Genomic DNA, 27,086 nt, shown 5'->3' with positions numbered 1-27,086 from the left:
CAGCTTTGTTCTCAGAAGCACATCTTTGCATTTCTATTGCTAACCTATATAAAAAACTTGTTTGTAAAAGCTGTTCATACAAAGAAGCTCCTGTCTAATTGCATAACAGATCCATGTATTGCAGTACAATATGATAGTTCTATCCAGTTCTTTGCCAGCTTCTGCTTTTATTGCTGGAGAGGCATGTGGGAACCCATTTTTGATGGTTTTACATCGTCCTTATTCAAATAAAATTTCTGCAGACAACTAAGGAAGGAACTTGCTTGGAACAAGGAGTTAGGGAATGATTAGGGACAGGTAGAGGACAAGAGAAGACAGGAAAGTGAAGGGGAGTCTGTACCTGTGACCTGGGTAAATACTGTGTGTTACCTACCACTTTGCATCTTGCTAGCAAGGGGCTGATCAAAGTGACCTCCATGAATTTTTCTGGTCTCTGCTGGTGGCATGAAAGGACAGGTGTCTGCAGCTACGTCCATGCGCTGAAGACCAGTACTTCAGCGCTGAAGGCTGCCAGATCATCTTGTGTGATTCCTTCTTCGTGTCTTGGAGTAACAGGTGTGTGCAACGAAGAAGTGTCGGGGGCAGAGTTGGGTGGGCTCCAGGGAAAGGTACTTGCATTTAGCTTCTGAAAGCTAAATGTGCTATCTGTGCTATCGTGGTACTTCAGAGAGAGGTCTAGAGGTGCTGGGACAAGTGCACAGGATTAAGATTAAGAGCCATATCTTCATCTCCTACATTTCAGCAATCAAGAATTCCCCAGGTGAGAACCCCCTGACCCTGCTGAAGTCGAGAGTTTTGCCACCACTTTAGATGTTGTCGGAATCCTATCCTAGAAAATGAAATCTGTTTTCCCCTCTTTCTCTGGAAGAGATTGTTCAGCCCTGCACCATGACTTCCAGCACAGCTCCGTAGGTTGCTCAGATGTATTGCACTGCTTCCCATGGTAGCTCTGTAGCTATTTCCGTTAACAAGGAAAATGATGAAGCATATTAAGCTAATAATTAATCAGAGATGACAAAGGACTAATAACTGTATTGATTTAATTAGGACTTCTTTTCCAGCTCTGTAACTTGCAGTCATGCACATCATTAACTTAATATTTTAATTTGTAGTAATGATTTATTAATTTATGTGGATGGGTGCACGCGCAACCGAAGCACGTCTCTGACTTTGTGCTAGACTGCAGGCTTGTGCCTCGGTCCGCTGAGTAGCTGCAGGATGTGTGCCTTGTCCTGTACGAGGCTGACAGCGAGCCTGGCCATCTGGAAGTCACGGAGAGCTCTTCCAGAGCATATAGATGGGGGAGATGTGGCAAGGCAGAGTCAGATGTGGTAAACGTGCTGGGTAAGATGCGTGTAGCTCTATGGCTGCATGCTGTGGCCGTACAGTTGTGACAATGAAATGTGGAAGAAAAGTGGTGTGCCAGAACAGAAGGCAGGAGAGTATCCCTGGGAAGTAGCAGTATTTATTGGCATCAAGAGGGGAAAAAAGTCCCTTTTGACTGTAATTGCACCCTTTGGATTCTGGCAATTTTGAGAAAAGGAAATGCTTGGGGACATGCTGCGGTTGGAAAATGAGGCTAGCTTTAAATTAGAATGGCTTCGGGAAGAAGAAAGAAAGGAAGGAACATGACAAATTTCTGGACTTCAGTGTGTGAAAGGCTAAATTTGCTCATCTGCCCTTTGTTTTGGTGGGGATGCTTAGCACTCGCTGAGGCATGCTTAGCATCTTACGCATGTGGTGGGGCCCTCAACAAGCCGCTCTTTCTGATGCACCCGTGACCAGAGCATGGTCCAGTCAGCGAGGGACAGAGGCACTTCTCACTGCCAAAAGGATTTCTTTCTCCGTATTGAGAGTGAAATGCTAGCTATATGCCTGTATCGTGTTGTACCGGCAAGGTTTGTGGTTCCTCAGGAAGGACTTCCAGTTTGCCTTAGCTTCAAACTAAGCTCAGTAGCTTGTTCTGTTTTATCGAGTTTCTTGTAAATCTTTGCACGGCTCTGTCACAAGGCTGAACGCTCCCTGCTCGCTTCACCCTCCACAGGGCAGTCTGCGCAGTGGTGGGGTCTCTGCGAGCCCGAAGCACAGAGCAGGTTTCAGAGGGGAGCCTCTCCGAAGTACTTGGCATCATCCTTCAGCAAGAGGATGGGGAGTCTGAAGTACTTAAGCTATCAAACTTTCTTTTCACATACAGCTGTTCAGTCACTTCATAGGTAAACCATTAGACTGATAAGCTCCGAAAGCAAAAGCCACCGCTTCTTTTCTTGTTTCCTCTAATCGTTTTCAGGGATTCTGAAAAAGTACTTCTGCATACATCATTATATTTTATTGTGTGGGCCAAGTTATCAATAGTATCGTGAGATAGTTCTGCATACCTTTGGAGATTACAAAAGTGGTTTAGCTAGGGACAAAGCATGCTGGTAAGGGAATATTCGCCTTCCTGGCCTCACCCATGTTTGCTGCAGAACTTCAGATTACGGTAGGACCTGCAGTTCTGTCACAGGTAGGGCAGAACCCCGAGAGTAGTTTTACAGATGACAATTTTTCAGGAGTTATCAGCCTACATGTCTTGTTGGGACACAATCATGCTGTTATTTTCAGTAGTGCTAAGTCAGCTTGTACCAGCTGGTAGATCTAAGCGATATAATGCAGTAATGTGAGTAACAATGTACAATTTTTTTGCTGGACTTTGAAGAGAGAGAGGATAGTGGTGTCTAAATTGTCACTGCAAAGTAATTTATGGTAAATAGAAGCTTTTTAGAAGTAACCACAGTGGCTGACTTGCTTGCAAGGCTCCGAGTATGCAGGAAGTAAAGCTCCGCGTGCTGAACCGCATTAGTCACTACCACTACTTCATATGCTAGCCAACGTACCATCAAGGGACCTTGCTCTGCTGGTGCTGCTAGCCCGTGTGCCGGCATTTTCCCTTTCTTCCATCTCCCACATGTTCACATCTCTTAACCTTCCGCTGGCAGTCTGTCCTTCCGGCTGTTGTGGAAGCTATTTCCGAACTTGCATTGATAAAAAGGCAGTGATAGTGTTAGATCCCTTCTCACTTCTCCACAGTATCTTTGTCTGCCTGCTTTACCTGCTTGCCTTACTTTTTCTTGGCAGCTCTGCATCTATCCTAGAATCTGGTATGTGTTCTTATTCCTATGTGTGGAATAGTAATAATGTATATTAATAATCACTGAAACTGTTAGACCTAGTACAGATTATTTATCTGAGTAGGATCTCTCCTTTCAGACTGCAACTCCATAAAATAGAACATTAAAAAAAAAAAAACCTAATATGAACGCCTGTGACTTTTTGCACACAACTGTAACTGTTCCGAGGGAGTTTTAAAATACAAAATCTATTATGAGAAGGTGAAGTGGTTTACAAGCGTTAATGGCTCTTTTTACATCTTACAAATCATTTAACTCATATCGTGACATCAGTGATTACAGGCTGTGTTTTCCTATCTCCCAGTCCTGCTGTCTTTCTCCTTTTGTCTGCAAGCTGATTGGGATGAAACTTGATGACTCTACGCTAGAAAGAGGAAAAACTTTGTTTTCTAAACACATTGCAAATATTTGTTGCCTCTTTTACATCTTCATTGACATCAGTTGATGTCCCGCTTGCAGAACAAACTTGGAATAGGCAATAGAAATCTGTGTGTTGATAAGTAAGGTTCACTAAGTGAAATTCTGTCCAGAGAGGAAAAAAAAATCAAACATGTTTTGCAGTGCTCAGTTAATAAAAAAGGGAAAAGAATGGCAATTTAATTATGTTTCCAGTGCAGAATAAGGGTGCATTTTTGAAAAGTAAGTAGGGAAAGTGAGCAGATACCGACTTCAGCAGCACTGTAGAGGTAAAAGTAACAAACAGCAAGTCTTTTGCATTTGTTTTAAAAATCTTCTTTTTGACATCAGTCTTTTTCTTCTTTGCTGCCATGGGAGTTTTATGATTGGTCTCAATAAGAAGAGCCAAGGTGGAAGTTGCAGGGCTAAGCATCACTCAAGGTTTAATTTTCTTTTTAGTAATTTTTGAAGTAAGGAAAATGGCAGAAACTTGTCCAGTGCAGTGTTAACAATCAAAGAAAAACCTGTTCTGTATTTACGCGTGATCAGTTGTACAAGGGCGTCTTGGCCGACAACATACTGCAAGATACGTCAATGAATGTGCATTGTGATTCTTCCCGCATTTTGACCCGCAGAGATTCAAAATATGGTATGACTTTATGCTTGTGGTATGAGTGGCCAGAAGAAGTCTACTGCAGACTGAAAAAGATGGAAGCTTTTATGCAAATATCACTAAATTCATGCCAGTGTGTCACAGCACTATTGTCTCAAAAAGGATTTGTACTGATTTACACGTGCTATTTCAGCAATGCAGCAATAGGAGGAAAAAGAAGGGTTGTGTGGGTGTACTGCATTTACTACTCTGTTTCTGGAAGCTGAGCATCCAGATCCATTTTAAAACATATATTTGTTTTTGTTTAGCGTTGGCATGTTCTGCTTATATGGAGGCACCACCGTAGGCCTGGGGCCCTTGGCCCCTGTGTTTAGCTTGGTCGGGACGCTGCCGCTGGAAGGTGCGCGTGTAGCAGTCGGGGAGGTGCGCGAGCGAGGTATCGCTGTGGGGCCGCTGCGAGGATAAGGCTAAGCAGAGCCGGTCAGAGGAGCCGTAGCATGTGCAGCGAGCGGGCTCCTTGCAGAGGCTTGCTAGTGGAAACTACTACATTACTGTCCATATCCTGTGTTCCCTGGCACAGACCCTGAGACTGGGCTGAAGAAGAAAAACGGTTCTCTGTGTGTAGTCTGAATGCTGGTATGTGGTCAGCAAACCTCATCCAGATGCTTGTATCTTGATGCATATTTTTGAATGTTCTTTTTTTGATGAATGGCAAGAACAGGTTTCTAAAAATAAATTAATGGTTTTCCCTTTTTTATTTCCTGTGACTTAATATACTTTATTTATCCATATAGCTACTAGTCATCATCATTCTTCAGCTCACAAGAGTATAAACAGAAATGAGTCTGAGTCAAAAAGTAAGGATGTGGAGCCAGGCTTTTTCCAGGTTTTAAGCCAGGTGTAGAAGTTACGGTCTGGAGCTTGCAGTCTGTTCTTAGGTTCTGGTTCCAGGTTCCCACGCATTAAATAGGCAGAATAAAGGTAAAATGCTCTCTGCTATCCTTTTCCACCTCTTATTCCAAGATGTTGCAAAGAAATGTCTGGGCAAACCATTCAAGAAATTCTGAATGGATTTTTATGGTCAGTTTATCATTAAAATAATAAAACCCCACTGAGATTCCAATTAATTTTTCCTCTAGCACTAGATTGGGCCAACATCCAAAACAACAATTACTTTCATTTAATCAACTTGAGCAACCTGTTTTAACAAATACAGTCTCCTGAGGCATACAGTCAAATCATCATGCTGCTGATAGTGTCTCCCAAAGAAATCATAAATGTGAACCAAACAGATCTGAAAAAATTGTTATTGGGGTTTTTAGGGAAATGGTGTCCTTCCTGTGGTGACTGCCAACTAAAATACAAGGTTCTTCTATACTACAAGAACATAACATGCTATAACTTTGTTCGTTCATGAGAAATGTGTAGTGTCTGACCTGAAACATGCTGAGTGTTGTTTCCGTTCCCAGAACAGAGCTTGGGAGTACCTCTTTGTTGCTAAGCACCACATCTATATGTTATAATGTATGTTAAATGGAAAAGCAAACCTTAAAGTGCATGCTGTACAATATCTGAAGTTGTGCTTGTCTGGAGCTCTGTGTATACAGGTATGGCTAGCAGGACTTACTTTGTGTCCTGTGGGAATAGAGGGCTTGCTAGCAAACAGAATAATGCAGAGAGAATGTCAAAATATTCAACTTTTTTTTAATCAGAATGACTGATTGTATGGAGAACACGAATTGAGTAATTCTTAATTTTCTCTTCAAGTGATTAAATACATTCAGTTCAGCTCTGCTAAAAGTTTGTGCGGTATGCTGGGACATATCATTTGACCTTGTATTGAGTGGAAGATAACATAAGGTTTTCCCCCCTTGACTATGTGCATGCCTTTTCTGAGCTTACCAAGACATAACATTTTTGTATGTACTGTGTATCTGTTTTGCTTGTTATGGGTAGCATTTCCTTGAATGCCCTGTTACTTAGTATACTTTCTTGGGAAGGGGAAATCCTTCTCTTGTTTCTATTCTTGTTATTAACTATATTTGTTTAGCTTTATCCACAGCTATCCTTAAAATTGCTGTTGGATTGTTCGATGAAAGTGAATGTTTCTGAGTACTGTCTTGTAGGATACTCTGAAAGTCTTCTCTGCTTCGCTCTTAACTGTTGTTAATTAAAAGGAACCAAAGCCTCAAAAAACAACAGTCTTCTCCCTGAAGCCATGCTTGCAGTTCCCCTTGGGTTAAGTGAAAGCCTTCTGTAAGTACACAAGGCCAGTATTTAGTCCAGAATCTGTTGCAAGAGGTTACAGGTTCTGGGGTATGGATGCCAGAACTGTACCATACTATATAAATACTGTAGTATTTATAGGCTCCTTGAATTTGTCTGTGAACAGTCTGCTAGGGTTTAATGTTGATGTTGACAGGGACAGAGATCTGAAGTGTTATTTCATCTTTACCTTTGGTGTCAATAATCCATTCGGCAGATAGCTGAGACTAGCTAAAATGCGTGGGAGAACGGCTTAAGGTACGCTGTGAGGATGTGCTTCAACTAACCAGGACAAGGAATTCCATGTTACGAATTTGTATTTCAAGTTCGGTCACTTTATAGAAATATTTCACTCCTGTGTGCCCAGAGACTTAAGAGGACGTTTGAGCCCCCCGAGGAGGAGCGGATCCCATTTCGGAACAGCGGCACTCGAGGACGTGCAGCAGGTTCTCCTTTCGCTCACGTGCTAAGGAGCCAGCTTGAGAGGCAAAGGCTGAACACACAAGTTACTTCCTAACCAAAAAGTGCAAAGTATTTCTTTACTTACTGAAGGACTTTATAGACCTTAGTGAGCTTTCAGGTTATACGGGAGAGTCCATCAACCCCCTTTTCATCATACTCATTTGCTGTTGCAGAACATGTATTGTATGATGAGAAAAATTTACTTTAAAATCTGTTGAATTTACAGGTTTGACAGGTAACAGAAAACAAGACTTGTCATTTCAGTTCACTTCAGAATGGGCTCAGCTGAGAGAAGATAATACTTGTGCAGAGTGCAATAATGTACATTGTGTGCTGAGAGGGGAAGAAATAGAGCAGCATGTATCTGCCCCAGATTAAACAAGGTAAAACTGCTCCAGGTGCTCCTTAGTTAAGAATTGTATTTAAGACTATCAGGCCATGTTTATTCACTTCGCTATTTGCTTTCAAGGGGACTGCTGAGTGTTGATCAAATTGTAAAATCTGGCCTAAATGAAGTAACTTGCTGCTTAAATTGCAGCCTATATGTAGAATGAACCTAGTCTCTCAAACAGGCTAATAATGACAGGTCATCAACTGGAAGAGTTGTGCTTCATCATTACCGTTCTTATGCTGCTATAGTACCACGTCTTTTGTATGTTGTTACAAAGTATTTTAATTAATCTTACCAATTTAAGTCCATCTGACAATATAACTGAATAGTTAGATAATAAGGCCACATACTAATTACCAATCAAAGAGCAGGAAGATGTTTTCGTTTAGATTTTGAACATTTTGTTGTTGTACCAGAGGCATAGAAATTAAATTGAAGCCTTTTAAAGCTAATTGTTTCTAAATGGCAAATTAATGAATTTCACTTTTAAACTTTCTCCTTTTAGCATGTTGCTAACAAACTTTCAGTTAAAAGAGACAGGCTCTTGTTTTCAAAACGCAAGATCTTTGTTGTCTTTATAATACAAATTAATGAAAGCTTCCCTCATTTCTCTCTTCTCTTTTTCTTCAGTATATTTTTCTCAAAATAGTTCATGGGGGCTGTATCTTGCAATTTGCTGTGCACTCTGGCCCTAGTCCAATAAAATACTTGTATATGCAGATAGTCCTAATGACTGGTTTTGGTGGAAAAACAAGGGAGCAAGTGAGTGAGAGACCCTGCTCTATGCCCCAACAGCTTGCATGCCGCTGTGTTTCCGAGGGACTTGCACACCATGCTCACCACTCTGCAGAGGGCTTTCTCCACCAAACATGGCCAGTAATTCACAATATCGTCCTGAGCCTTTATTCATGCATCTAGTCAAGGGGTTTTGAGAACTGTTCAGTCCGAGTAAGATGTGGAGGATCTTCCTTAAAGGTCCAGTGCAGCAAGACGCAGAGCATGTTGCATTTCAGGTAGCTTTTGGTAAATTCTGTTCTGAAATTCAGGGGAGTTTTTGCCGTTCATCTTAATTTTGGAAATGAAGCACATGGCTGATGGTAGTTGAGAGGTTCAGTGTCTCACTAGATATAGCACTAAATCTTTAGAGTAAAATCCAGTGAAAGCAGTTCTGGGGGGTATGAGCCTGCGGTTGACTTCAGTCCTGCAAGTTCTGTGTCAACTGCCTTGAGCACGTGCCTCTGTCAGGAGCAGGAAATCCCCACAGAGACTTGGTGGTGGGAAGCTTTCCTGTTTTTCAGGTGGAAAATAAAACCAGGGACCTCAATTAACATATTTCAACCTTTACATGGACACCCAAATCTTTAAAAACATTTAAATCTCATGGACTGTGTGAAGCATGAATATGTGCTGTCATTTAATAATATAAGTAGGAAAATAATGATTTCTCATAGCCAGATTATTACGCTACATATATTTCCCCTCTGGAGTTTGGATATTGCTATTAGACCAAAACATGGAATTATCATTTTCAGCCTTTACCAAGTTTGATACCATTGCTCTTTTTGTTTCTTTGCACAATGTCTTTTGCAACTACTTTCTTTTCTACTCTCTTTTATTTTAGGATTCTGAAGGGGGAAGAAAGGATGGTATTACAGAAGCAGAGACAGAACTGGGCCAGGGTAGGGAAGGCACCCAAGATATCCACAGAGAGGAAACTCAACCTCCTTTGGAACCTGAATGAGTTCTGGAACCATCTCATTATTTTTATAATTTTATTCCCCTGTTTGGCTATTCTGTCTGCTTTTTCCATGTTATCATCAAAGCGGCCCCAGAAGGGACAGTTGTGAAACAGAAACTATTTGTGACTAGAGGAACAAAAACGGAGCTTTTGTTAAGCGAGAAATGCCTTGGTTTTCACAAAAAAAAAAAAAAATTAATTGTCATAAGTATTTGCAAATGTTGCTGTTCTCTTCTGAAAGTGTGTTAATGGGAGGTGGGGGGAAATAGGCAAAGGCAGAAAGAGGTGCCAGTGATGGTCCTCTTTCCTGGAAATTTAGGTTGAGCCAGTGCACTGATGGTGGTTTCTCCCTCTCCCTACTTTCTGGCCTTGCCTAAATGCAGACAAGTTTGTAGTGGTGAAGCTAAAGGGAAAAATAGTTTCTTCCCCTGGTTCACATGAACTGCTCTGAACTGGAACAGATGTGGATGTACAGAACTGTCTGCTTACAGCAACTGTTCCATTTATAACCACAGACTTTCTATTCAGGTCTCTTTATCATTTTAACTTATTTTGTGCTTCCACATCCTTTTCCACAATAAAATATTCTTAACTAAATGGGTTTTCCGCTCGCATCCAAAACCTTTGGAAGTACTATTCCTTGCATGAACTTACAGTGCTGACGTTATTGTTCAGTGACTTTTTCTAATAATGATGGCCTGTGGAGGCAAGGTCTAATTTGGGTTGTTAGTATTTTTGAGATGGGGTTCAAAATATTGGCTTATTACCAAATTGGGAGTAGAAATCAGAGTCTGATGTAGTGGCGATAAAATCTCACAAAAGGTGGCTTGTAATATCTTACTTCAAAGGACATTTCTATTAAATTTCTGATTTGTTGAGCTGTACATGAATTTGATGTACAAAGTAAATTTGTATTACAACCCTGGCCAAAATTGTTCCAGTGAGTACGGATAAGAGATTCAAATTCAACCACAAAAATTCAGGCAATAGTATTCGTCTTGTTTTGTATTTTTCATGAACTGCTACTTTGGAGTAAGTTCATTTACTGTTTGGCTTGATTAAGTGTTCGGTAATTAATTCTCAAAATGCTCTGTTAAGGAAGAAGGTGAGCACGGTAGTTCCTACTGACGGAGACATGGGGATGTGTCCTGAGATGAAGAAAGATGCCACAGATGAAACCAGCAGTGATGTTTGGTTAGAACTAATCTCCAGCTCTGCGCTCCCTTCAGCAGACCTGTGGCCTTTATTACAAAATTAGGAACTCATTTTTTTAGAACTACTTCGGTTTCTCTGTTCTCTGATTTTCTATGGAAACAGTCAGTTGTTTGTATATTGCAGACTGTGCTCATCAAGCTCTTTGTTTTAGTTCGTTGCTTTTGGCCTTGACACGGAAAACAAGAATTTCATCAAAGTTGTGGTGACAGATAGGATTTTAATCCAAACCGTATTAAAAGTCCAAAGCCTCCATGACCGTGGGGACTCCTAGGGTTCAGGCGTGTGCTGCACCACCTATTCTGACACGAATGCCAGAGAGTTTTCTTAGTAATCTGAAGACGCTTTTCCATTTGATTCAATACCAGCCTTAAAACTGGATTATGCGGTTCTGTAAAGCAATGTTTTGTTAGTGTTTGGGTGCTCTGAAGAGCAGTCCAGGCAGGCAGGGTGTCCCAGTGCCACCAGCTACAGCTTTGGCACAGCAAGAAATGCATTGCTGTTGCCTGGTTACTTTGACTTGCTCAAGCTGCATAAAGATAAATGAAAAGTAGGTATTAGCAATATCTAAAAGAGATACATGCTTAGAAATGCTTCTAAATAACAAATAGATGAAGAAACAAAACAAAAATGTGTGCTTAATCTGTTTGCGCTAAGGTAAAATTGGTAAGATCTTTCTCTTCATTTATTGAGCTGATTAGCTGTGGGCAGTTTTCTAAGGCACAGCCTGCACTTAGGCTCGCTTCAGCTCTGGTGTAACTGCACGTGGGGGCACCTTTTGGCGTGAGGTGTTCCTCTCGCTATTTCTCCCTTTCCATTATCCTTATATTTTTATATCAGTTTATATGTGAACAAACATACATGATAATGAACATCGAAATCAGAAGCTGCGTGGAAGTCAGACTGGCTTTTGGACAGAGACCGAGTGGCAATCGACCCTTGTGGAGCTGGTGGCTGCCCCAGGAATCCTTCTGCTAGGGACTCGGTAAACAACCTTTTTCTGGGATTCAGGATGGAGTGACATCTCCTAGGCTGTCAAGTGAAGTGAGAATTTTGCTTCCATTACTAGTGCCATGATGAAGGCCCTTATAAGGGTGTCCTTATGTAAGCAGAACATGAATCCTGCTTAGTGAGGTTCTGATATAGCACAGGAATGCGGGATCGGGTGATGGGTTGGCTTGTTGCAAAGAAATGGAGAAAGGATTGTGCTGATCTTGCATGCTACCATTTTGTTTGTTCAGGAGAAAGCTAGGCCATTTGTTGTGGTCCCCTCTGTCCATTAGCTGTAGCTCACTTTATTTGCTTGTTTTAATTTTCATTTAAAGTTCCTTCTAAGAAAAAAAACACAAATATTCAACTGCAGATAACTTTTAAATTTTCTTTAAATCTTTACAGTTATGTTACATACTGTGACGGTACAGAAAACCCATCCCACATTACCCCAAGCAGAGCTTTCCTCCTGGATGCTGGTCATGTCCTTGCACTACGCTGCTGAAGCTTTGCTTCTCCCATGAGCACATGCCCAATCCACAACCACATCAAAGCTGTGGCGAAGCCCAGTTTTCCAACAACCCCTGAAGTTGTCCAAATCTGGATGTTCAGTTTTGATTTGCTATGTTATACAGAGACCCTACCTGCAACATTCAGTAAAGGCTGAAGAGTGGACACTGAGCTCCCAAACGCTGATTGCTTTCTGGACTGAGGCAACATCTCGCTTATCCATTCCTGTAACTTCCCCACGAGTTATTTTATCCCCCCCCTTAGTCAAAGCACTGCGTAATTTGTCTGGTTTTAATACTGTCCAGTACTAAGTTTTTAATGTTAAGAATGTGCAGTGAAGGAAAATCCGTTTACAATTATTTGATAGATCAGTTCCACTTTTGTTTGCATTTGCCAGTTTTATTGACTTTATTTTTAAGGACAAATAATTATGTGGAGTCTGGTTTTAGTCGAGAACATTCCTGCTTTATGTGAGGAGCAGACAAAAGACCTGCAGCATCAGAAGAGTAAAATTAGGTGGGGGGAAAAGAGTGTTCTTTCCTTCCAACAAATAAATCAGCTGCTTCCACCCTACAAGAATATATAATGATGTAACAAGTATGGGCACTAAGGATAAGCAGACATATCAACAGAGGGAAATCTCTGACTAGTTTTAGATATGTCCCTTGAACATGGGATGTATCTTTGCAGACAGTCTGTCACTTTTATTCCCTAATAACTTTTGACAAGAGACAGATAATACTGCAGAGTTTATTTTAAGGTAGATTGTTTAATTTCTGTGTCTGTTCTCTTTTTTCTTTTCTTTTCTTTTCTTTTCTTTTCTTTTCTTTTCTTTAATTTTCTTTAATTTTCTTTAATTTTCTTTAATTTTCTTTAATTTTCTTTAATTTTCTTTAATTTTCTTTAATTTTCTTTAATTTTCTTTAATTTTCTTTAATTTTCTTTAATTTTCTTTAATTTTCTTTAATTTTCTTTAATTTTCTTTAATTTTCTTTAATTTTCTTTAATTTTCTTTAATTTTCTTTAATTTTCTTTAATTTTCTTTAATTTTCTTTAATTTTCTTTAATTTTCTTTAATTTTCTTTAATTTTCTTTAATTTTCTTTAATTTTCCTGGATACTTTTCTTTTTCATACAAAAAAAAGTCCCCTGACTATTTGTGAAGTTTGGGGATTTGGGGTAAGTAACGGGTTATATTTGGGAAGGAAGCAATGGATGCAGAGAGCAGCTGGATTATATCCGAAGTGTCAGTTCCTTGGCTTTCGGAGGAGTGCCCTCAGCTCCCATGCTTCCCACGTGCGGCACTCCCGGGACGCCAGTGGGAGTGTGGGGAGCTCGGCGGTGACTGAGCCTCCGTCTGCGGGAAAGGGGTGATATTCCTGAGTTTTCTGAGGTTCAGAAGGAAGAATGCAGATTTACCATCTTTTTTTTCTTTCTTTCTTTTTTTTTCCTTCTGGATGTATGTCACTTTTTGGGCAGGTGAGCACCTGAGAGTATTGGCTAAATCCTTAAGTCCTCCTTCACAGAGCTGTGCTGGTCAGTCGCGGTGCTCTCGTATCTGCCAGCCCCCAGCCTTGAGCAGGCTCCCAAACCGTATCGTAGTTGTACCCTGGATCGGGTGTCTAGATACATCAGTGGAGCAGCGCTCGTGACCCCAGGAGACTGAAAGATGGGGGTCTCTGAAAAGGACAGGCTGGGTTGTCCCCTGGTTTGGTGCCTGCTGAGCATTTGGAGCGCCGGCAGCGTTTCCGCATCTCTGTGTTTCCAGCACGGTTCTCGCAGCCCGTGTGCATCCCATGGCCGAGCGCTCCGGCGAGGAGCCGAGCGCCCTCCGCCCCGGCTGCTCCCCATGCTCGGGGTGCCGGCAGGAGCTGGGAGTCGGAGTCGGCAATAGGCAGCAGCGCAGCCGGCAGCGGGTGGAGGACTGCTCCTGGGCTAAGCGGGGCTGGGAGCACAGGCTCGGAGCAGAGGGAAGGCAGGAGCCCACGTGGGAACAGCACGGGAATATCGGACCCATCTGGGGAGGCTGCACCTGGGAGGAAGGGGGTTTTAAAGCTCTCTGAAAGGAACAAAGTTTTGGTGATGCTGTGTCTCTGCTAGGGTCCCACCTTATGCAGACTGATGTATTACCCATCTGTGGCACAATAGAGCGAAAAGGCATTAGAAAAATTACTCCACAGATTTTGAAGGGCGCAGGAATCGGCTGTGGGAAACTGGCATGTTCTGTTAGGCCAGGAGCTCGTCAAAACCTGCAGCCTGTCCGCAAAAGTGCCCGGCAGCCTCAGTCCAAAAAGCTGCCAGGATTGTTCTCCCAAACAGATGCGGGGTAGTTTGACCCCGAAGAATTTTCTTGCAGGTTCGAAACATCGGAGTTTCGGGTTGTTTGTATGTTTTCAAGTGGTATTTGAAACACTGTTCTTAAAAAGACACATCAAATCCCTGTTCAGATCTGGCAATCTCTTTGCACTGGTTATGTCTTGTAGTGAGAGTTCACCAAAGTTTGTGTGAACAGGTGTGTTAGTTCACATATTCTGTATTTTACTGATGTTTTACAGAAACGGGAGTTTGCAGCGTAGGATCAAGGAACTCAATGTTCGTTAAGAAAGAGGGAAAGATCCATGTTGTCTCACTAAATTTATGAAGTAAAATGATGGATCTGGACCATAAGAGTTATGAACTGTAGCATTTCTAAGCCCTCACATCAGTTAAGTGTTTTTCTGTACATTGTTTGGGGTTTTAGAAGGGGAAATCTTAAAGCAGGACCAGCTTTTGGCTAATCAGAACAACTTTGACCTCCTCTATGCATCAGGCCTCCCGGCGTTTTTGAGGAGATTCTCCTCTGTTCATACAATTCTCTCACTTAAACACCCGTTCAACCATTTATAAGTCTGGCAAATGCAGCCTGCACCTTTTCTTGAACTCGGAAATTATTTCTTTCAACTCTAACTTAAATAATAGCTTTACAGCTTAAAATGACCATCCTGCTATTCCTTATTAGATGCATTTAGAACTTAAACCCAGTGAAAAAATCCCAATCAAAATTAAACGGATGGATGTGTAATAGGCATATACGCAAGGGAAGAACTGCAGAGAGTTTATCTGCTAAGAGACTTCAAATGAGCCAGAAAAAAACAGTGCAGAGAGGTGTTCTAGCTTGTGCAGGGCCTCTCATTTTTGGACCTATTAATTTCTTGCAGTCTCACCAAAATGGAAACACAGGTGCCTTTTCTGATGATACTAACACTTCACTTTTGTCCTTTAGGCCTGTTTCACAGCTGTCTAAATCTCATTTTTATTAAATACCTCCTCTAGTCCATTACTCCATCCAAAAGGTGGAAGACACTACACGAATGTCTAAAATCTATTACTATACTAAACCTAATATTATTTCTATGCTTATGCAAGAGTAGTAAAGATAAGCTTATCATTTGTGCTATCTTTATAATGCTTTACTAGGGAGTAACTTTTAGATGGTTAGCTTCTATTTTTCTGAGGGAGGAAAAAGGTTAAATAAAAATCTCTCTGCAGTAAGTGAAACTGATAGTCACCAAAGTATGTGTTATGGTTTGGAAAATTCAGTGAGAAGCTATCACTGAGAACAAGCCAAAAAGGGAGCCAGAAAAAAAATCAGAAAGAGAGTGGAATGTTATTAAAGTTATAATTATAAATATAGGAGGCAATTTAATATGTTTTTGAAACTCTAATGTGAGCAGGACTTGCAGTCTGAGCATCTGCAGCATAGGGTCAAGGAATTCTGTGTTAAGAAGGGGAAAGACCCATGTTGTTTCACTAGGTGCATGCATTAAAATGATTAATTTGGACCATAAGTGTTATAAATTGTAGGATTTATAAACCCTTATATTGGAGTATTCAACTCATTGGAGTTGTGTTACAGTAAGCAGGTGAATTTTAATTATTCATTTTAAAAAAACAGCCTCCCCCTCTACTGGAAAACTTTTCATTCCTGACCGGTTCTGAAATGAGACTTCCCTTGTTTGCCCCCAGTGTCACGTGGGATGTGAACATGCTCCGTCAGCTGAGATGTGGAGATGAATATTTTGGAAAAGGCTTTAGAAAAGTATTTTTCCACCTCTATTTTCCTTGGTGCCAGCTGCTGTTGCACCCTGAAAAGGAAAATGTGAGTTGATTCCTTTGCCTCTTAAGGAAAGGGCATGTTAAACTAATGTTTATAATGGTATGTGTTCAAATTTCATACACTATTTGTTTGGGTGGCTTCAGAAACATTAAGTTTGGAGATAGGCACCAAAGCTTCAGCAAGGTCAAGGGATGGGCACTAGCTGTAAGCTGTGTATGTGCAGGAAAGGAGCTGAGTTAGCCCTGTGTTCAGGGTGATTGCCACTATCCGTGTCCTTTCGTCTGTAGGAGAGGACTCATGATGTAACTTTAATATTCTGAGGGCTGCTATTGATTGCTCCGATGCAAATGCACCCTTTCCCCAGCAAGAAAAGCTGGGGTGGGGGACACGTCTCAACGTGCAAGTCAAAGCAGCAGTGGGTGCGCAACACTTACGCCATGTAATTAAACACTTGGGCAGTGCCAGTGGGCAGCAGCTGCTTTGCAAATAACATGATGGAAATGTGCAGGGACGTTTTGGTGGCAGCAAGCCCGGACATACTTGCAACTGAGAGCGCCCTGTCTCCTCTTTGATGCCCCACTCGGTGGCCTCGTTTCAAATGTCCTTAAGGTTGGCTGTGTTAAAGAGAGCCAGTGGCTAATTTGCTTAACTATTAAAAGCTGTAGTTTGTCAAGCATGTATATACTTTAAGGCACATGAGTAGTCCCATTCAAAAGACTGGAAGTGCTCACGTGTTGCAGTCATGCTTGGAGCTATTACGGACTCGCCTAGTCGCTGTTCAGCAATGTAATTAAATCTGCTCTTCGTGATGGGCAAGTGAGATGGGCTCTTGTCCATGTTCTGAAGTGTTTAAATTTAATGGCGAGTTTCATAAACAGTCCAATAGAGGCTGGCGCAGGTTATTCCAGCAGAGTAGCCCTGATAGCATGTGCTGCTTTGTAGTCTCAGGTTATAGAGCATTTTTAAGTGTACTCTACATCTTTCTGTTAATTCTTTGTAGAGCTTAGGGATGTGTTGTTCTGGTTGTGCTCCGTGTGTGCCCAGTTGGGGCTTTTGTAGAGATTTTGAACTTAAGAACACAGGAACTGGGGAGATGGAAATGGGGGCAGGAACCAAGATTTAATACCAAGTTGATTTTTAATACTAACTTCAGAATCTGCATGGTATATCAAAGATTCTCTTACGCTTCTGTGTGACGCCAGAGGTTATCAAAGTTACATTAATGTCTCTCTCTTGATAGTGAGAAACTCCTCTCTTAGTGGCCTGGATGCATAGAGTGCCAGTGAAATGTGTAACGTTAACATTATTTTTTGTGTAAATGGGAATGATGGATGTTGCTTTGGAGGGTTTTTTCTTTTCTTTTTCTCTTTCTCTTTTCCTTCCTGTGTTGGCTTTTGTGTTCACTTATCTAGCTCAGTTGCTGTCTTAGAAAAAGTTAGGACATCTTTTTATTTGTGTGTCGAGTGCCTTTCAGGTGAAGGGTGTCATAGAAAAGTGTTTTAGTCCTAGATGGGAATACAAGAACTTGTATGTTTTGGAAAAGCCTGCTGGACTCCAGATCCCTGTCCTTTTGCTTTGAGTTCTGCAACACTGATGCTCCTGGGAATACCTTCGTGGCTTGGTCCTACAAGTTGGTCAGTAACGGGCCAGACCCAACAGAGGGTGTTAACTTCTAGCCTAAGCAATCTTCTGTTAGCATCAACAAGACAAGTTGTCTGCTTAAATATGTACACATTTGTGTTCTTCTCGATCAGAATTGCCGTGCTTTGTCCTAATTTTACTTATTTATTTTCAGTTTCGTTATAAAGAAGGCCTTCCAGCAGGTTCCTGCCAGAGCAGGAACTAGAAGTCTGGTCTGGGTTGTACCCGTGACTCAAATTTCACTGAGTCAGTATGCATCTCTGTCAATCCACACTGCAGACTGAATTATTAAAAATTACTTCAGCAAAATTTTGCATTTTGATTTCATGAAGAAGTGATTTTAAATGCTGCTTGAACACAGGGAGTTCTAACTGAAGGATCTTTTTCATATCCATAAGCGCTTGTTCTGCTCCGCCATGTATTTATTTTAAAATCTGGTTGTGCATCAACACATTCTCAATCTGAAATGTAGATCTCAGACTTAGATGTTTTAAATGTTTGAACTGAATCCAGTTTTTAAGCACCACAGTTATCTAAGAAGTACATCAAAGTTTCCTTCTCAGTATTCATTTCTCATTATTATCTATTCTGGAGTGCTGATTGTTTTTCAGTATAATTAGTGCATGTGTCACCGTAAGTTCTCTTTCTGATCTTCCAACAGATGTGCTCTGGTGTTTACAGAGAAATATCTCATCCCGTATCTATGAAGCTAAGTTTTACTGTGTCGAAAACAAACTTTTGCCCTGGTTCCACAATTTTAGATGTCAGCTCTATGTAGTATCAGGTCACTCAGAAGTACCAGTTCGACTTTCTTTGGGTATGGACACATTCTTTGGATATGGATACCTACACTGCATTACTGTCAAATTAGCCAAAACATACAAACAAGAGTTTATGGTAGCCCTATTTTTTTATGCCAGATTTAGGTTGGCTGTTGTTAATAGATCTGCAGTAAAGCCTGCTGATGCTTAATTACACTAGCAGAAATTTCTTGAAACTTGAACCAATAAAGTGACTGTATTTCCATTTTGTGATTATGGAGTTCTGGATCTGGTACTAGCAGCTGTAAATCTCATTGTTAAGCCACAGACTCATTGTTACTCATCTTCCTGGAAAAGGATGTGCTCCTGTGGCTTGTGGAGAGAACCAAACAAGCGCAAAGTACTCCATTTGGGTAGGAATAATTAGCTGAAAAATTGCAGGATGGGAAAACTGATTAAATTCCTCAGAAAAGACTCTAGGAATTGCAAACTGAACATAAATCCACAATATCCTGTATTGTGGGGGGAAAAGAAGTGATGTGTGCAAGAGATGAAGTAGTTCTGCTCAGGCCTGGAGTACTATATCCAGTTTCCTACATCTTTCTGCAAGAAAACTGTGAATTAAACAGCTTACAGCCCAGAGAAGAGCAAGAAAAATGAAAAGAAATCCACAAAAGTATGTCTTACAAGAAAATAGTGGAAGAATGGCATTTGCCCAATGGGGTTTATCCAGTCTGAAGAAGGGAACATTAAAGAGAACTGTTAATATTGGAATATGCAAATGATACTGCAAAGAGAACTGTTTTCCATGCTTTGTACAGCAGGTTAAAAAGCTGTGCGTTTAGATGGGCAAGGAAGACTTAGACTGAGCATCAGGAAAAAAACTTTCAAGTTTTCTGAATTTGAACATAGTGCCTAAATTGCTGGAAGATTTTAAGGGCAAACGAAGCAGATCTCTCAAGACTTAGGTATAAAGATGTTAAGTTATAGGGCCATCCTGTATACTGGGACTTGTTCACGTTGATGTGTTTTTTAGACTGACAGGTAGATGAAACTTTGTTCTCTGCTTTCTTTATACTGTAATATGCTACAAATTTCCAGTTGGTTTTCTAGGTAGAATTGTAATATGTAGGAGAATATTCACTATCTACTTTCTGTCCTGTAGTGCCTTATGTTAATGTAGGAATCTGTTTGGAAATTGGAGGGAAAAGTCCATTTTTAGGAAGAAAAAGAAACAGTGGGAAACCCTCCGTGTGCGCATGGCCTGAATGCCAGCAGCTTTCAGGAACTCTTGGGTCATCATGTCCAAATCTCTGCTATTTTGGGCAACCACATCACAGAATCCCATTCATAAATTTCTCCAGTACCACTTTAAAAATAGTTGATATTTGTTTTTTTTGCCTCCATTGCTTTGATTCAAACATCATGCTTCTGATTCAGAGCCTCATCTCTAATGACCATCTTTGAGTGTTTTAAATATTGATGTAGTCATGTGCACTTTATCTGTACTTCATTGCCCTTTGACTTCATGATCACCAGAGTTGGGGGGGAGAGAGGACGGTGATGAGAGGGATCCATCCATGAAGGATGGAGTAATTTATCCATGAAGGATGGAGTAATTTAGAGCTAGTTTTCTCACTCAGTATAGTCAAGTTCTTTTATTGTCTTCTGGAAAGACAAGCTTCTCCCTCCAGCGCCACCCCAGTCGTTCTGTATCTGTTTAAATTTGAGTTCATCTTTTCTGAGTAGGGGTGATAAGAACTGTAGTCAATATCCTGGGGAACACTGCTGTTGCTCTTCTGTCTTTACGAGAAATACACCTACATTGTCGTTTGCCTTGTTCTGAGCTATGTCACGTAGAGGGATGGATGTACTGTGATCTGCAAATATATAAAAAGCAGAAGTCCTAACGTATCCTGCAGTGCTAAGGAGAACAACTGTGTGATACCTCTGCAGAAGAACAGCAGAGATTTGAGTAGAAACTACATCCCACTGCATCAAGAGCCCTGATGGACTCGTAAGGGAACTGCGGTCATAGAAAAGATATTTTTGTTGGTGTTTCTTGAAATGGAAGTTCTGTTGCTTTTGGGCATAGGCTGGACAGACAGTAGTCATGTAGTTTGGTTGTAACCGAGGTGTCAGGAGTGGGTTGTTCTGACACTGCTTGAGTATGTGCTATTCTACTTTGAGAGCTCCTCTGCTGCCACTAGTGACTAGATGTTCTCAACATAAAGCATCTCCCAGGAGCAAGGTACATGTGACTGTGGGAGCAGAGGAGCGTTGTGGTGGCACTTTAATACCAGCACATGGAGGCTCAGGCGATCCAACAAACTGAAGTTGGGCCTGGGGTAAAACCAGTTCCTGCTTCATTTGCAAGGCAGGAGAGATTCAGATGGTTTTCCCCTAACTTTTATGTGAGAGAGGAGCTGATGTAGCGGGCAAGGCTTTATAATGGCATCAGGCAGAAGTATAAAGACTCAGAATATTCCCAGCTAACAAACCTCACCAGCTTCAGTGAAGGGAATCACACAATCTGTGTGGATAGTAATTTTGGTTTCTGAGAGGAGGTATTCCTAGCAGGAGTTTAGGCAAAAGACCAGAATTAGAAAACTGCAGCAATGTTTGGTTAGGTGTGGCTTACCTCACACATTATATGTGGCTATATTTCACCCACTCTGAAAATTTTGAGTGATTCACTGTCGTTGAAGCCTGAACAGAAAAAGCCTCCTCTTTGGCACCTATGAAGCAAGGAGAAGGCAGACTTGTCGGTAAAAGGTAGAACCAAATATGTCATTTCACAAGCCAGAAGAGAGGGAATCCAGCTCAAGGACTGTTAATCCAGCAGTCCCTGCTCCCAGGAAGACGCGGTCCTTGGCAGCCTGGCAAGGGGGTGGTGGCGGGGAGGCAGGACAGGCGGGCGGCAGTGCAGGGCTTGGAGAACAGAGCTCGTGGCGACAATGGGGAAATCGGGGCATTTTAAGATATTTCTGCCCCTGTTGTCCCTCATTCCCCATGGCAGAAGAGCAGATTGAGCTGTGCTTCAGACACCCTGGTGCAAAGGCTTAGCATCCCTGCTTAAACTGACAGTAAAGCTTGAACCCGTGAGGACTATGAATGAGTAGTTTGGATGCTGCCAGTGTATCTAGTTTTGTCACATTGCGTCGTTCCTGATGAAGCAACAGGCTCTGTTTAGAAGGGCAGTTTCTGAAAGGTCATTGCTGGATGGAAATTTTTATCTGCAGAATTGAAACAATATTTGGCAATTTGTAAATCTTAAAACTGTTTGACGTGCCCCAGTGATGCAGGTGGATTAATGGAAGAAAAATGAATGTCTACACAGAAAGATCCACCTTTTCCTCCCCCTCTTTTTCCTAAGGCATGCTTTCACTTTGGATGTGCTGCTACTACAGCGTTTCCATATTTAAACAGTACTCCAGATTGTTTATTGAAATGGGTATGTGATACGCCGTCGAAGCCTCTGGGAATCACATCATAAATTGCCCAAATAAATAGGCATAAGGCGAGAAGCCAAACAGGATATGAGTACTAAAAGGCCTCAAGTTTAACAATATATCTCTGTATCTGTCAGACCAGCAAATAATTGTTTTACTATCAAAAATAGCATTTCAGATGTGGATTTTTCTATTATTGGCTGATTTTGGTGCTTAGTTTGTTACATCTTGTTTAAAAGGTCGTAGGCTGAGTCTCTTCTAAGAGCCTGAGGCCTGATTAGCAAGCAAAAACGCAGAGAAACCGCTTGATATTTTCTTGTCCAAAGTTCCTGGTAGGGCACTGCAGGAATTGTTACACAGGCAGGAGTAGGTGCTATGAGGCTTTTTTTCCCTCCTTTCCCTTGGAACATAATGTTCAGTGGTAACAGCATCGGTGTGTGGATACATTCTTCTGTGATAGCTGGCACCCTACGGCTTTGGGGCTGATCAGGTCACGTCTAAGTTTATACTTGCTTCAATTTTCATGACTATTAGAGCATCCAGCCTTCTACAAAATACAATCTTACTATGTATTTTTAGCCTCTGCTGTTCCAGGACATGAATAAAGCAGATTTTTTTGTATGTTTTCTGAAGTTCCCTTGGAGTATATTGTCAGACTACTTAGTCTGGAGTTGAATCTTAGTTTAGTTTCCTTCCCATCTTTGGTCACTAGGGCTTCAAAGACAAGAACAAGCCCTGCAGGTAGGCAATGACTACACAAGATAAACTGATCTCAGTTATAAATACTTCCTGAAGGAACATAATTAGAGACAAATCTTACCAGGAAAGAAATCTCAATTCCATATAAACAAAAATCAGCCTCACATTAAAATTAGGTAAAGAAAGCAGAATCAAACTTTGCATTTACTGTAATGTTGAAATATTTCTTCATTTAATTATGCATAACTATTGACAGAGACGCAGTCACTATCTAGCCCTTTGGGGCAGTAATGTCCCTTATGTATACATTGCTGGTGTGTAAGGTTTGTGGATCCCATCCTCTCTTCGCTGCTGCCCCAGGAACTGCTTGGAAGCTGTTCCTTGTCAAGGATTGTTGACTTGCATTTCTCTAACCAAAACCCCTCCGATTTGCCCCAGTAAATGGTCTGTTATTAGTTATAATGCCAGGGAAGCCAACTGTGCATGCGTTCTGCCCCAAATGCTGCTGCTGCTGCTCTACAATGGCTCATGTGTGGGCAAGAAACAGGTGGGCATCGTTTGGAAAGCATCGTCTTGTTTTTAGACATCTGGCTGTCCTGTAATGCCAAGGAGGCAAAGCGGGGTGGTGGTGGCCGTCCTGCGTGTCCTGGTGCGTGGCATGCAGATCGGCATGGACGCGGGCTGCCGCATGGGCCTGGCCGTGCTGCGAGAAGGGATGGAGGCGTTCACGTGACGCCGCCGGGGGAACGCAGTTGGGCTCGCAGTGCATGACTGCGTCCATGTGTCTTGAGTGTAAAGACGCCTTGATCTTGAGTTGGGCTGAAGAGTGACAGTGTAAAAATAATTATTTAAACCTAACCCCTTAGAAATTTTTTCAACCACTATAAGTGGTTCAAATATTTTAAATATCGTGTGGCTCCCAAATTAACGCAGTGTGCAATAGCTGATCTAGCGTTATGACACCTGTTCACTGTAAGCGCTCTTGCTCTGTCATATCACTTCACAGAATATCTCCAATACCTAGCCAGTTGTAATAAAAAATAGCAACAGCTATGGGTTCCAGAAATCCAGAAGGTTAGTTTGCTAGTAACGTCCTTGAACTGTTTGGTTTACTGTCTCCATTAGACTTGAAATCAGTCAGAATTGCACCACCTTCATTTATATTTATCTAGTTGCCCTCTAATCCTGTAAATACTGGTATTGACATAATTATTGTGGCCAGAGAGAAAGAAGAACTATTTTTTTTCCTTAAGCAACACCAAATTTATTGCAGCTTTAAAAGCCATCGTATCATGGTAATTTCTGGAGAGCAGGAGTAATTTTTTTAATCTAAAAAGCAAATATTCCTGAGAATAGAAACCTAGCTGGCAAAAATGCATCATGCTTTTTGTAAACCAGTTAAACTTACCAACCAACTTAGTGTGTGTTATAAAGAGTGATAAAGTTTGCAGATTGCAGTTTATAATATATTTTTGAAATGTTTATGGAATAACAGATATGCTAAAGGAGAGTGTCCAAATAAATTACTTTTCTAAATATTTTGGTAAAATAAAAACTTTCTTTCATATGGAATATTGTTTTTTCTAAATGTTTCTATGCTTGAAGATAAGCAATATATTAAAGTTTAATTCCATTTTATTCCATTGTTTAGTTTTTTCACTGAACTGATAAACATTTACCAGATAAATGAACAGAACACTTTTCTTTTTGAAAAAAAAAAAAAGAAAAGAAAGAATGACAGCAAGTGAATTGTTTCTCTATTAACCAAAACAGAAAAAAACCAATAAAACTTTGCCTTAAGCTTATAAACTTAATCACACATTGGAGGAAAATAAATTCTTCTTTTAAATGCCAGAATGAAACTTTGGCCCTCTATGAAAAACAAGGCTACAGCATCTTCAATCTCTTCGCCAGGAAATATGAAAACAAATTATGTTTTCTCTCCCTCTTTATATCTGTGTTTTTGTCAAATGCTTGCTCTTGGCTGGAGGTACAGTTTCCTTTCTCACCCGGTGTGTCTTCAGAGGGATCATCACAGCGCTCGTGGCTGTGGTACAGTCTGGTCTGCTTCATGAGTACATCTCCGTGGAGACTGGTGATGGTTAAAATGCCTTTTGACTGTTAATAATTCTGAGTGACACCTTGCTCTCTGTTGGGGAGCAGTAAGTTTTCTGTACACTGTAAACATTGTTTAAACACTTTGTGTCAGAGATGTAGAAATAAAATAAGAGAAAGATGTATTTTGGTGGAGCCTTACGTTGTACCATACAGGAGCTACTGATACCGTTTGTTTGCCGGAGACAAACCGTTCCATAGCGGAACAGTTATAGCTTGGGAATTAACAAAATCTGTGCCTACAAAAGAGATGTACTGTTTGAAATTGAAGGCATCATTTCTAGCTTGTGTTTTGGTGGGTCGTATGTTTATGGTGCCCACAGCTGGTTGTTTTCTTAAGGAAAGATGATTTGCTCATAGTACTAAACAGACAGAATATTGAGAATATGTCATATGAAGACGAATGTCTCCCTGCTGATACTTGTAGTTATGGCTCTGTCTCTATGGATAATTTCTTAAGGAATAATAAGCAAGATAGAAGCAGCTCTCCCTATTGCTATTTATCTTGCACTTTTTTGAGTTAAAATACTGGACAACAGTTACCCTTTATTAGTTCTGGTTTCATTAGCATTCATATAAAGTGTATAAAATGATCATCTTACTGGCTACAACAATTTTCTTTTTTTTGGATGATATCGCTTAGCTTCTGCGCAAAGATGTCCTTGTTTATACCCAGATGTTCTTTCTAAATGTGATGTCTCTCTTATGTTCTGATTATGTGAACTCACAGGGTTTTTTTCTGGGGGCATCTATATGCTGGCCGTGGCCAAAACTGCCTTAATGCAGAAATATGCTTCTTTAAGGGTCATACATTTGGTATGGATTCTGATCTCCTTTTGGGAAAGTGCTGCTGCAGAGCAAACAAATAAGGGCAAGATGAGAACGGAGCCTGGAGATGTGAGATTTTGGTGCAGTTGCCTTTGGCCACCTGCAGCCCCCGCAGAGTCCTCCATGTCCTGCTGGCTCTACTGCTTACAATTTTACTGGGAACTTCATGACAGTTTCCTCTCCTTTACTCTTTTTGGTGTGGGTCAAGTAGCATCCCTATGAATAATCCAGGCCTTTTAGTGAGTTTCTCACTAAGCCTACCAGGACAGCAGTGTACACTTAGACTGGGTCTTGACTGCTCATTTGCTCTAAGGATGTAATACAAAGATTGTCAAAGGCTTGTTAAGGAGGAGACCTGGTGAGTGCAGGCTCGTGTCTGCTGTCACTCTCAGCTACCCTGGCAAAGGTACGAAGAACGTACCTGTCTGCTCAAACATGTCAGGTGTGCCTTTCGCTGGGCATCTCCAAACGCCCTACAGATACGCTGGCCCACTCCTTGCCCTTGCCAGTGCTGAGGGGAAGCTGGCTATGCCGACAGATTTGTTTTCTGCCCCAAGAATTTTGCTGCCCAAGATGGGACCACCAAGGGTGCCAAGCAGGAGTGTCTGGTTTTCCTGCAGTGCGTGCCAGGGTATCCTCTGGGACCGGGCAAGCTCGCGCTCAGCGCAGGGCACCTTCCTGTAGCATCTTGTCTCTGTGGCAGTCAGATATCTCAGCACTGTCTTAAAAGCAAGGAAGAGACAGCCTGGTTGCATAGTCACTTCTTAGGTCTTCTGCCTCCGATGAGCCTAAGCTTAGTCCAGTAAGACTGGAGAATGCAGAGAATGGTCTCGGGCAGAAAGACTTAATAGCACTTTTCACCCTTACTGTTTTATGTTCGCTTCCTCAGTGAGAGATTGTTAGAGATCATTTCAATCACTAGTGAAACTTAAGTTTGTGATCATATAGCAGTGCTGCTCTGCATCCAAGTTAAAACTGCAGGCCAATGGAGAAAACTTACCACAACTTGGGCAGCATAACATGACTACAGCTCTTCCCCATTATAAAAGTGACTTTCAAGCCTTGCTTAGCAGAGGATTTTAGTTTTATTTTCTGTAGAAAGGTACCTCAAATAGCACAGAGCTAGAGACTGCACCAGGACCTGGGTTGAATACCACCTACTGCTGTCTCCCTATCAGATCAGCTCCACCAGTTCTGCACACCCAAAACCCATATATAATGTGCAGCTCAGCCTAGGTGGGGTCAGGTTTTTCTGGCAGGCAGAGGGAGGGCCCTGGCTTTTGCTGTGCAAAGGTGGAAGAGCTGCAGTTCCTGCACATGGTGACTCTAGTCAAAAGTCTCTTCAACAAGTTAACAAAACTTTCCAAGACATTGGGACTCATGAGGAGGTCCAAGGAATTGTAGCATCTCAGGAGATGTCCTGTACAGTAATGATTATCATAAAAGTATCATTTCTGACAAGACGTATTGTCTATTGGTAGGAGTCTTCAGACTTAAGTCTATGCAGTCTGAATGCCTTAGGGACTTTGATGTATGGAAATTTAAGCAGGAGTGCAAACGTTTCAGGATTAGAACTTTAAATTGGAAACCCTTGGATCAGTAACAGCTTTACTGGTCAGTATATGCTATGACTTCAGTCCCAGATTGCAGTTCATGACTAATATTTTAACAGTAAAATTGATGATTTTTGGATCCTCCTTTTCACATGTTCTGCATAAGAGGCTATTTGTAATAGCCTGTTAAAGGAAAAT

At 41.3% G+C, this 27,086-nt stretch overlaps 1 protein-coding gene across 8 annotated transcripts in view; it reads left to right on the top strand.

Moving 5' to 3' along the window:
- ANO1 (anoctamin 1) overlaps positions 1-27,086 on the top strand; it is a 98,000-nt gene that overhangs the window by 8,455 nt on the left and 62,459 nt on the right. For 3 of the 8 annotated variants that reach the window (XM_064512820.1, XM_064512819.1, XM_064512824.1), the window contains exon 2: positions 392-555. The exons of the other annotated variants lie outside the window; for them this stretch is intronic. In XM_064512820.1, the coding sequence (XP_064368890.1) occupies positions 417-555 (139 nt within the window). In that variant the 5' untranslated portion in view covers positions 392-416. The remainder of the gene's footprint in view (positions 1-391; positions 556-27,086) is intronic. 8 annotated transcript variants of the gene reach the window in all.

This window comes from Dromaius novaehollandiae, chromosome 5 (assembly GCF_036370855.1).
Source record: "Dromaius novaehollandiae isolate bDroNov1 chromosome 5, bDroNov1.hap1, whole genome shotgun sequence".
NCBI lineage: Eukaryota > Metazoa > Chordata > Aves > Casuariiformes > Dromaiidae > Dromaius > Dromaius novaehollandiae.
The sequence above is the reverse complement of the archived record's forward strand: the minus strand, read 5'-3'. Positions and strand labels throughout refer to the sequence as shown.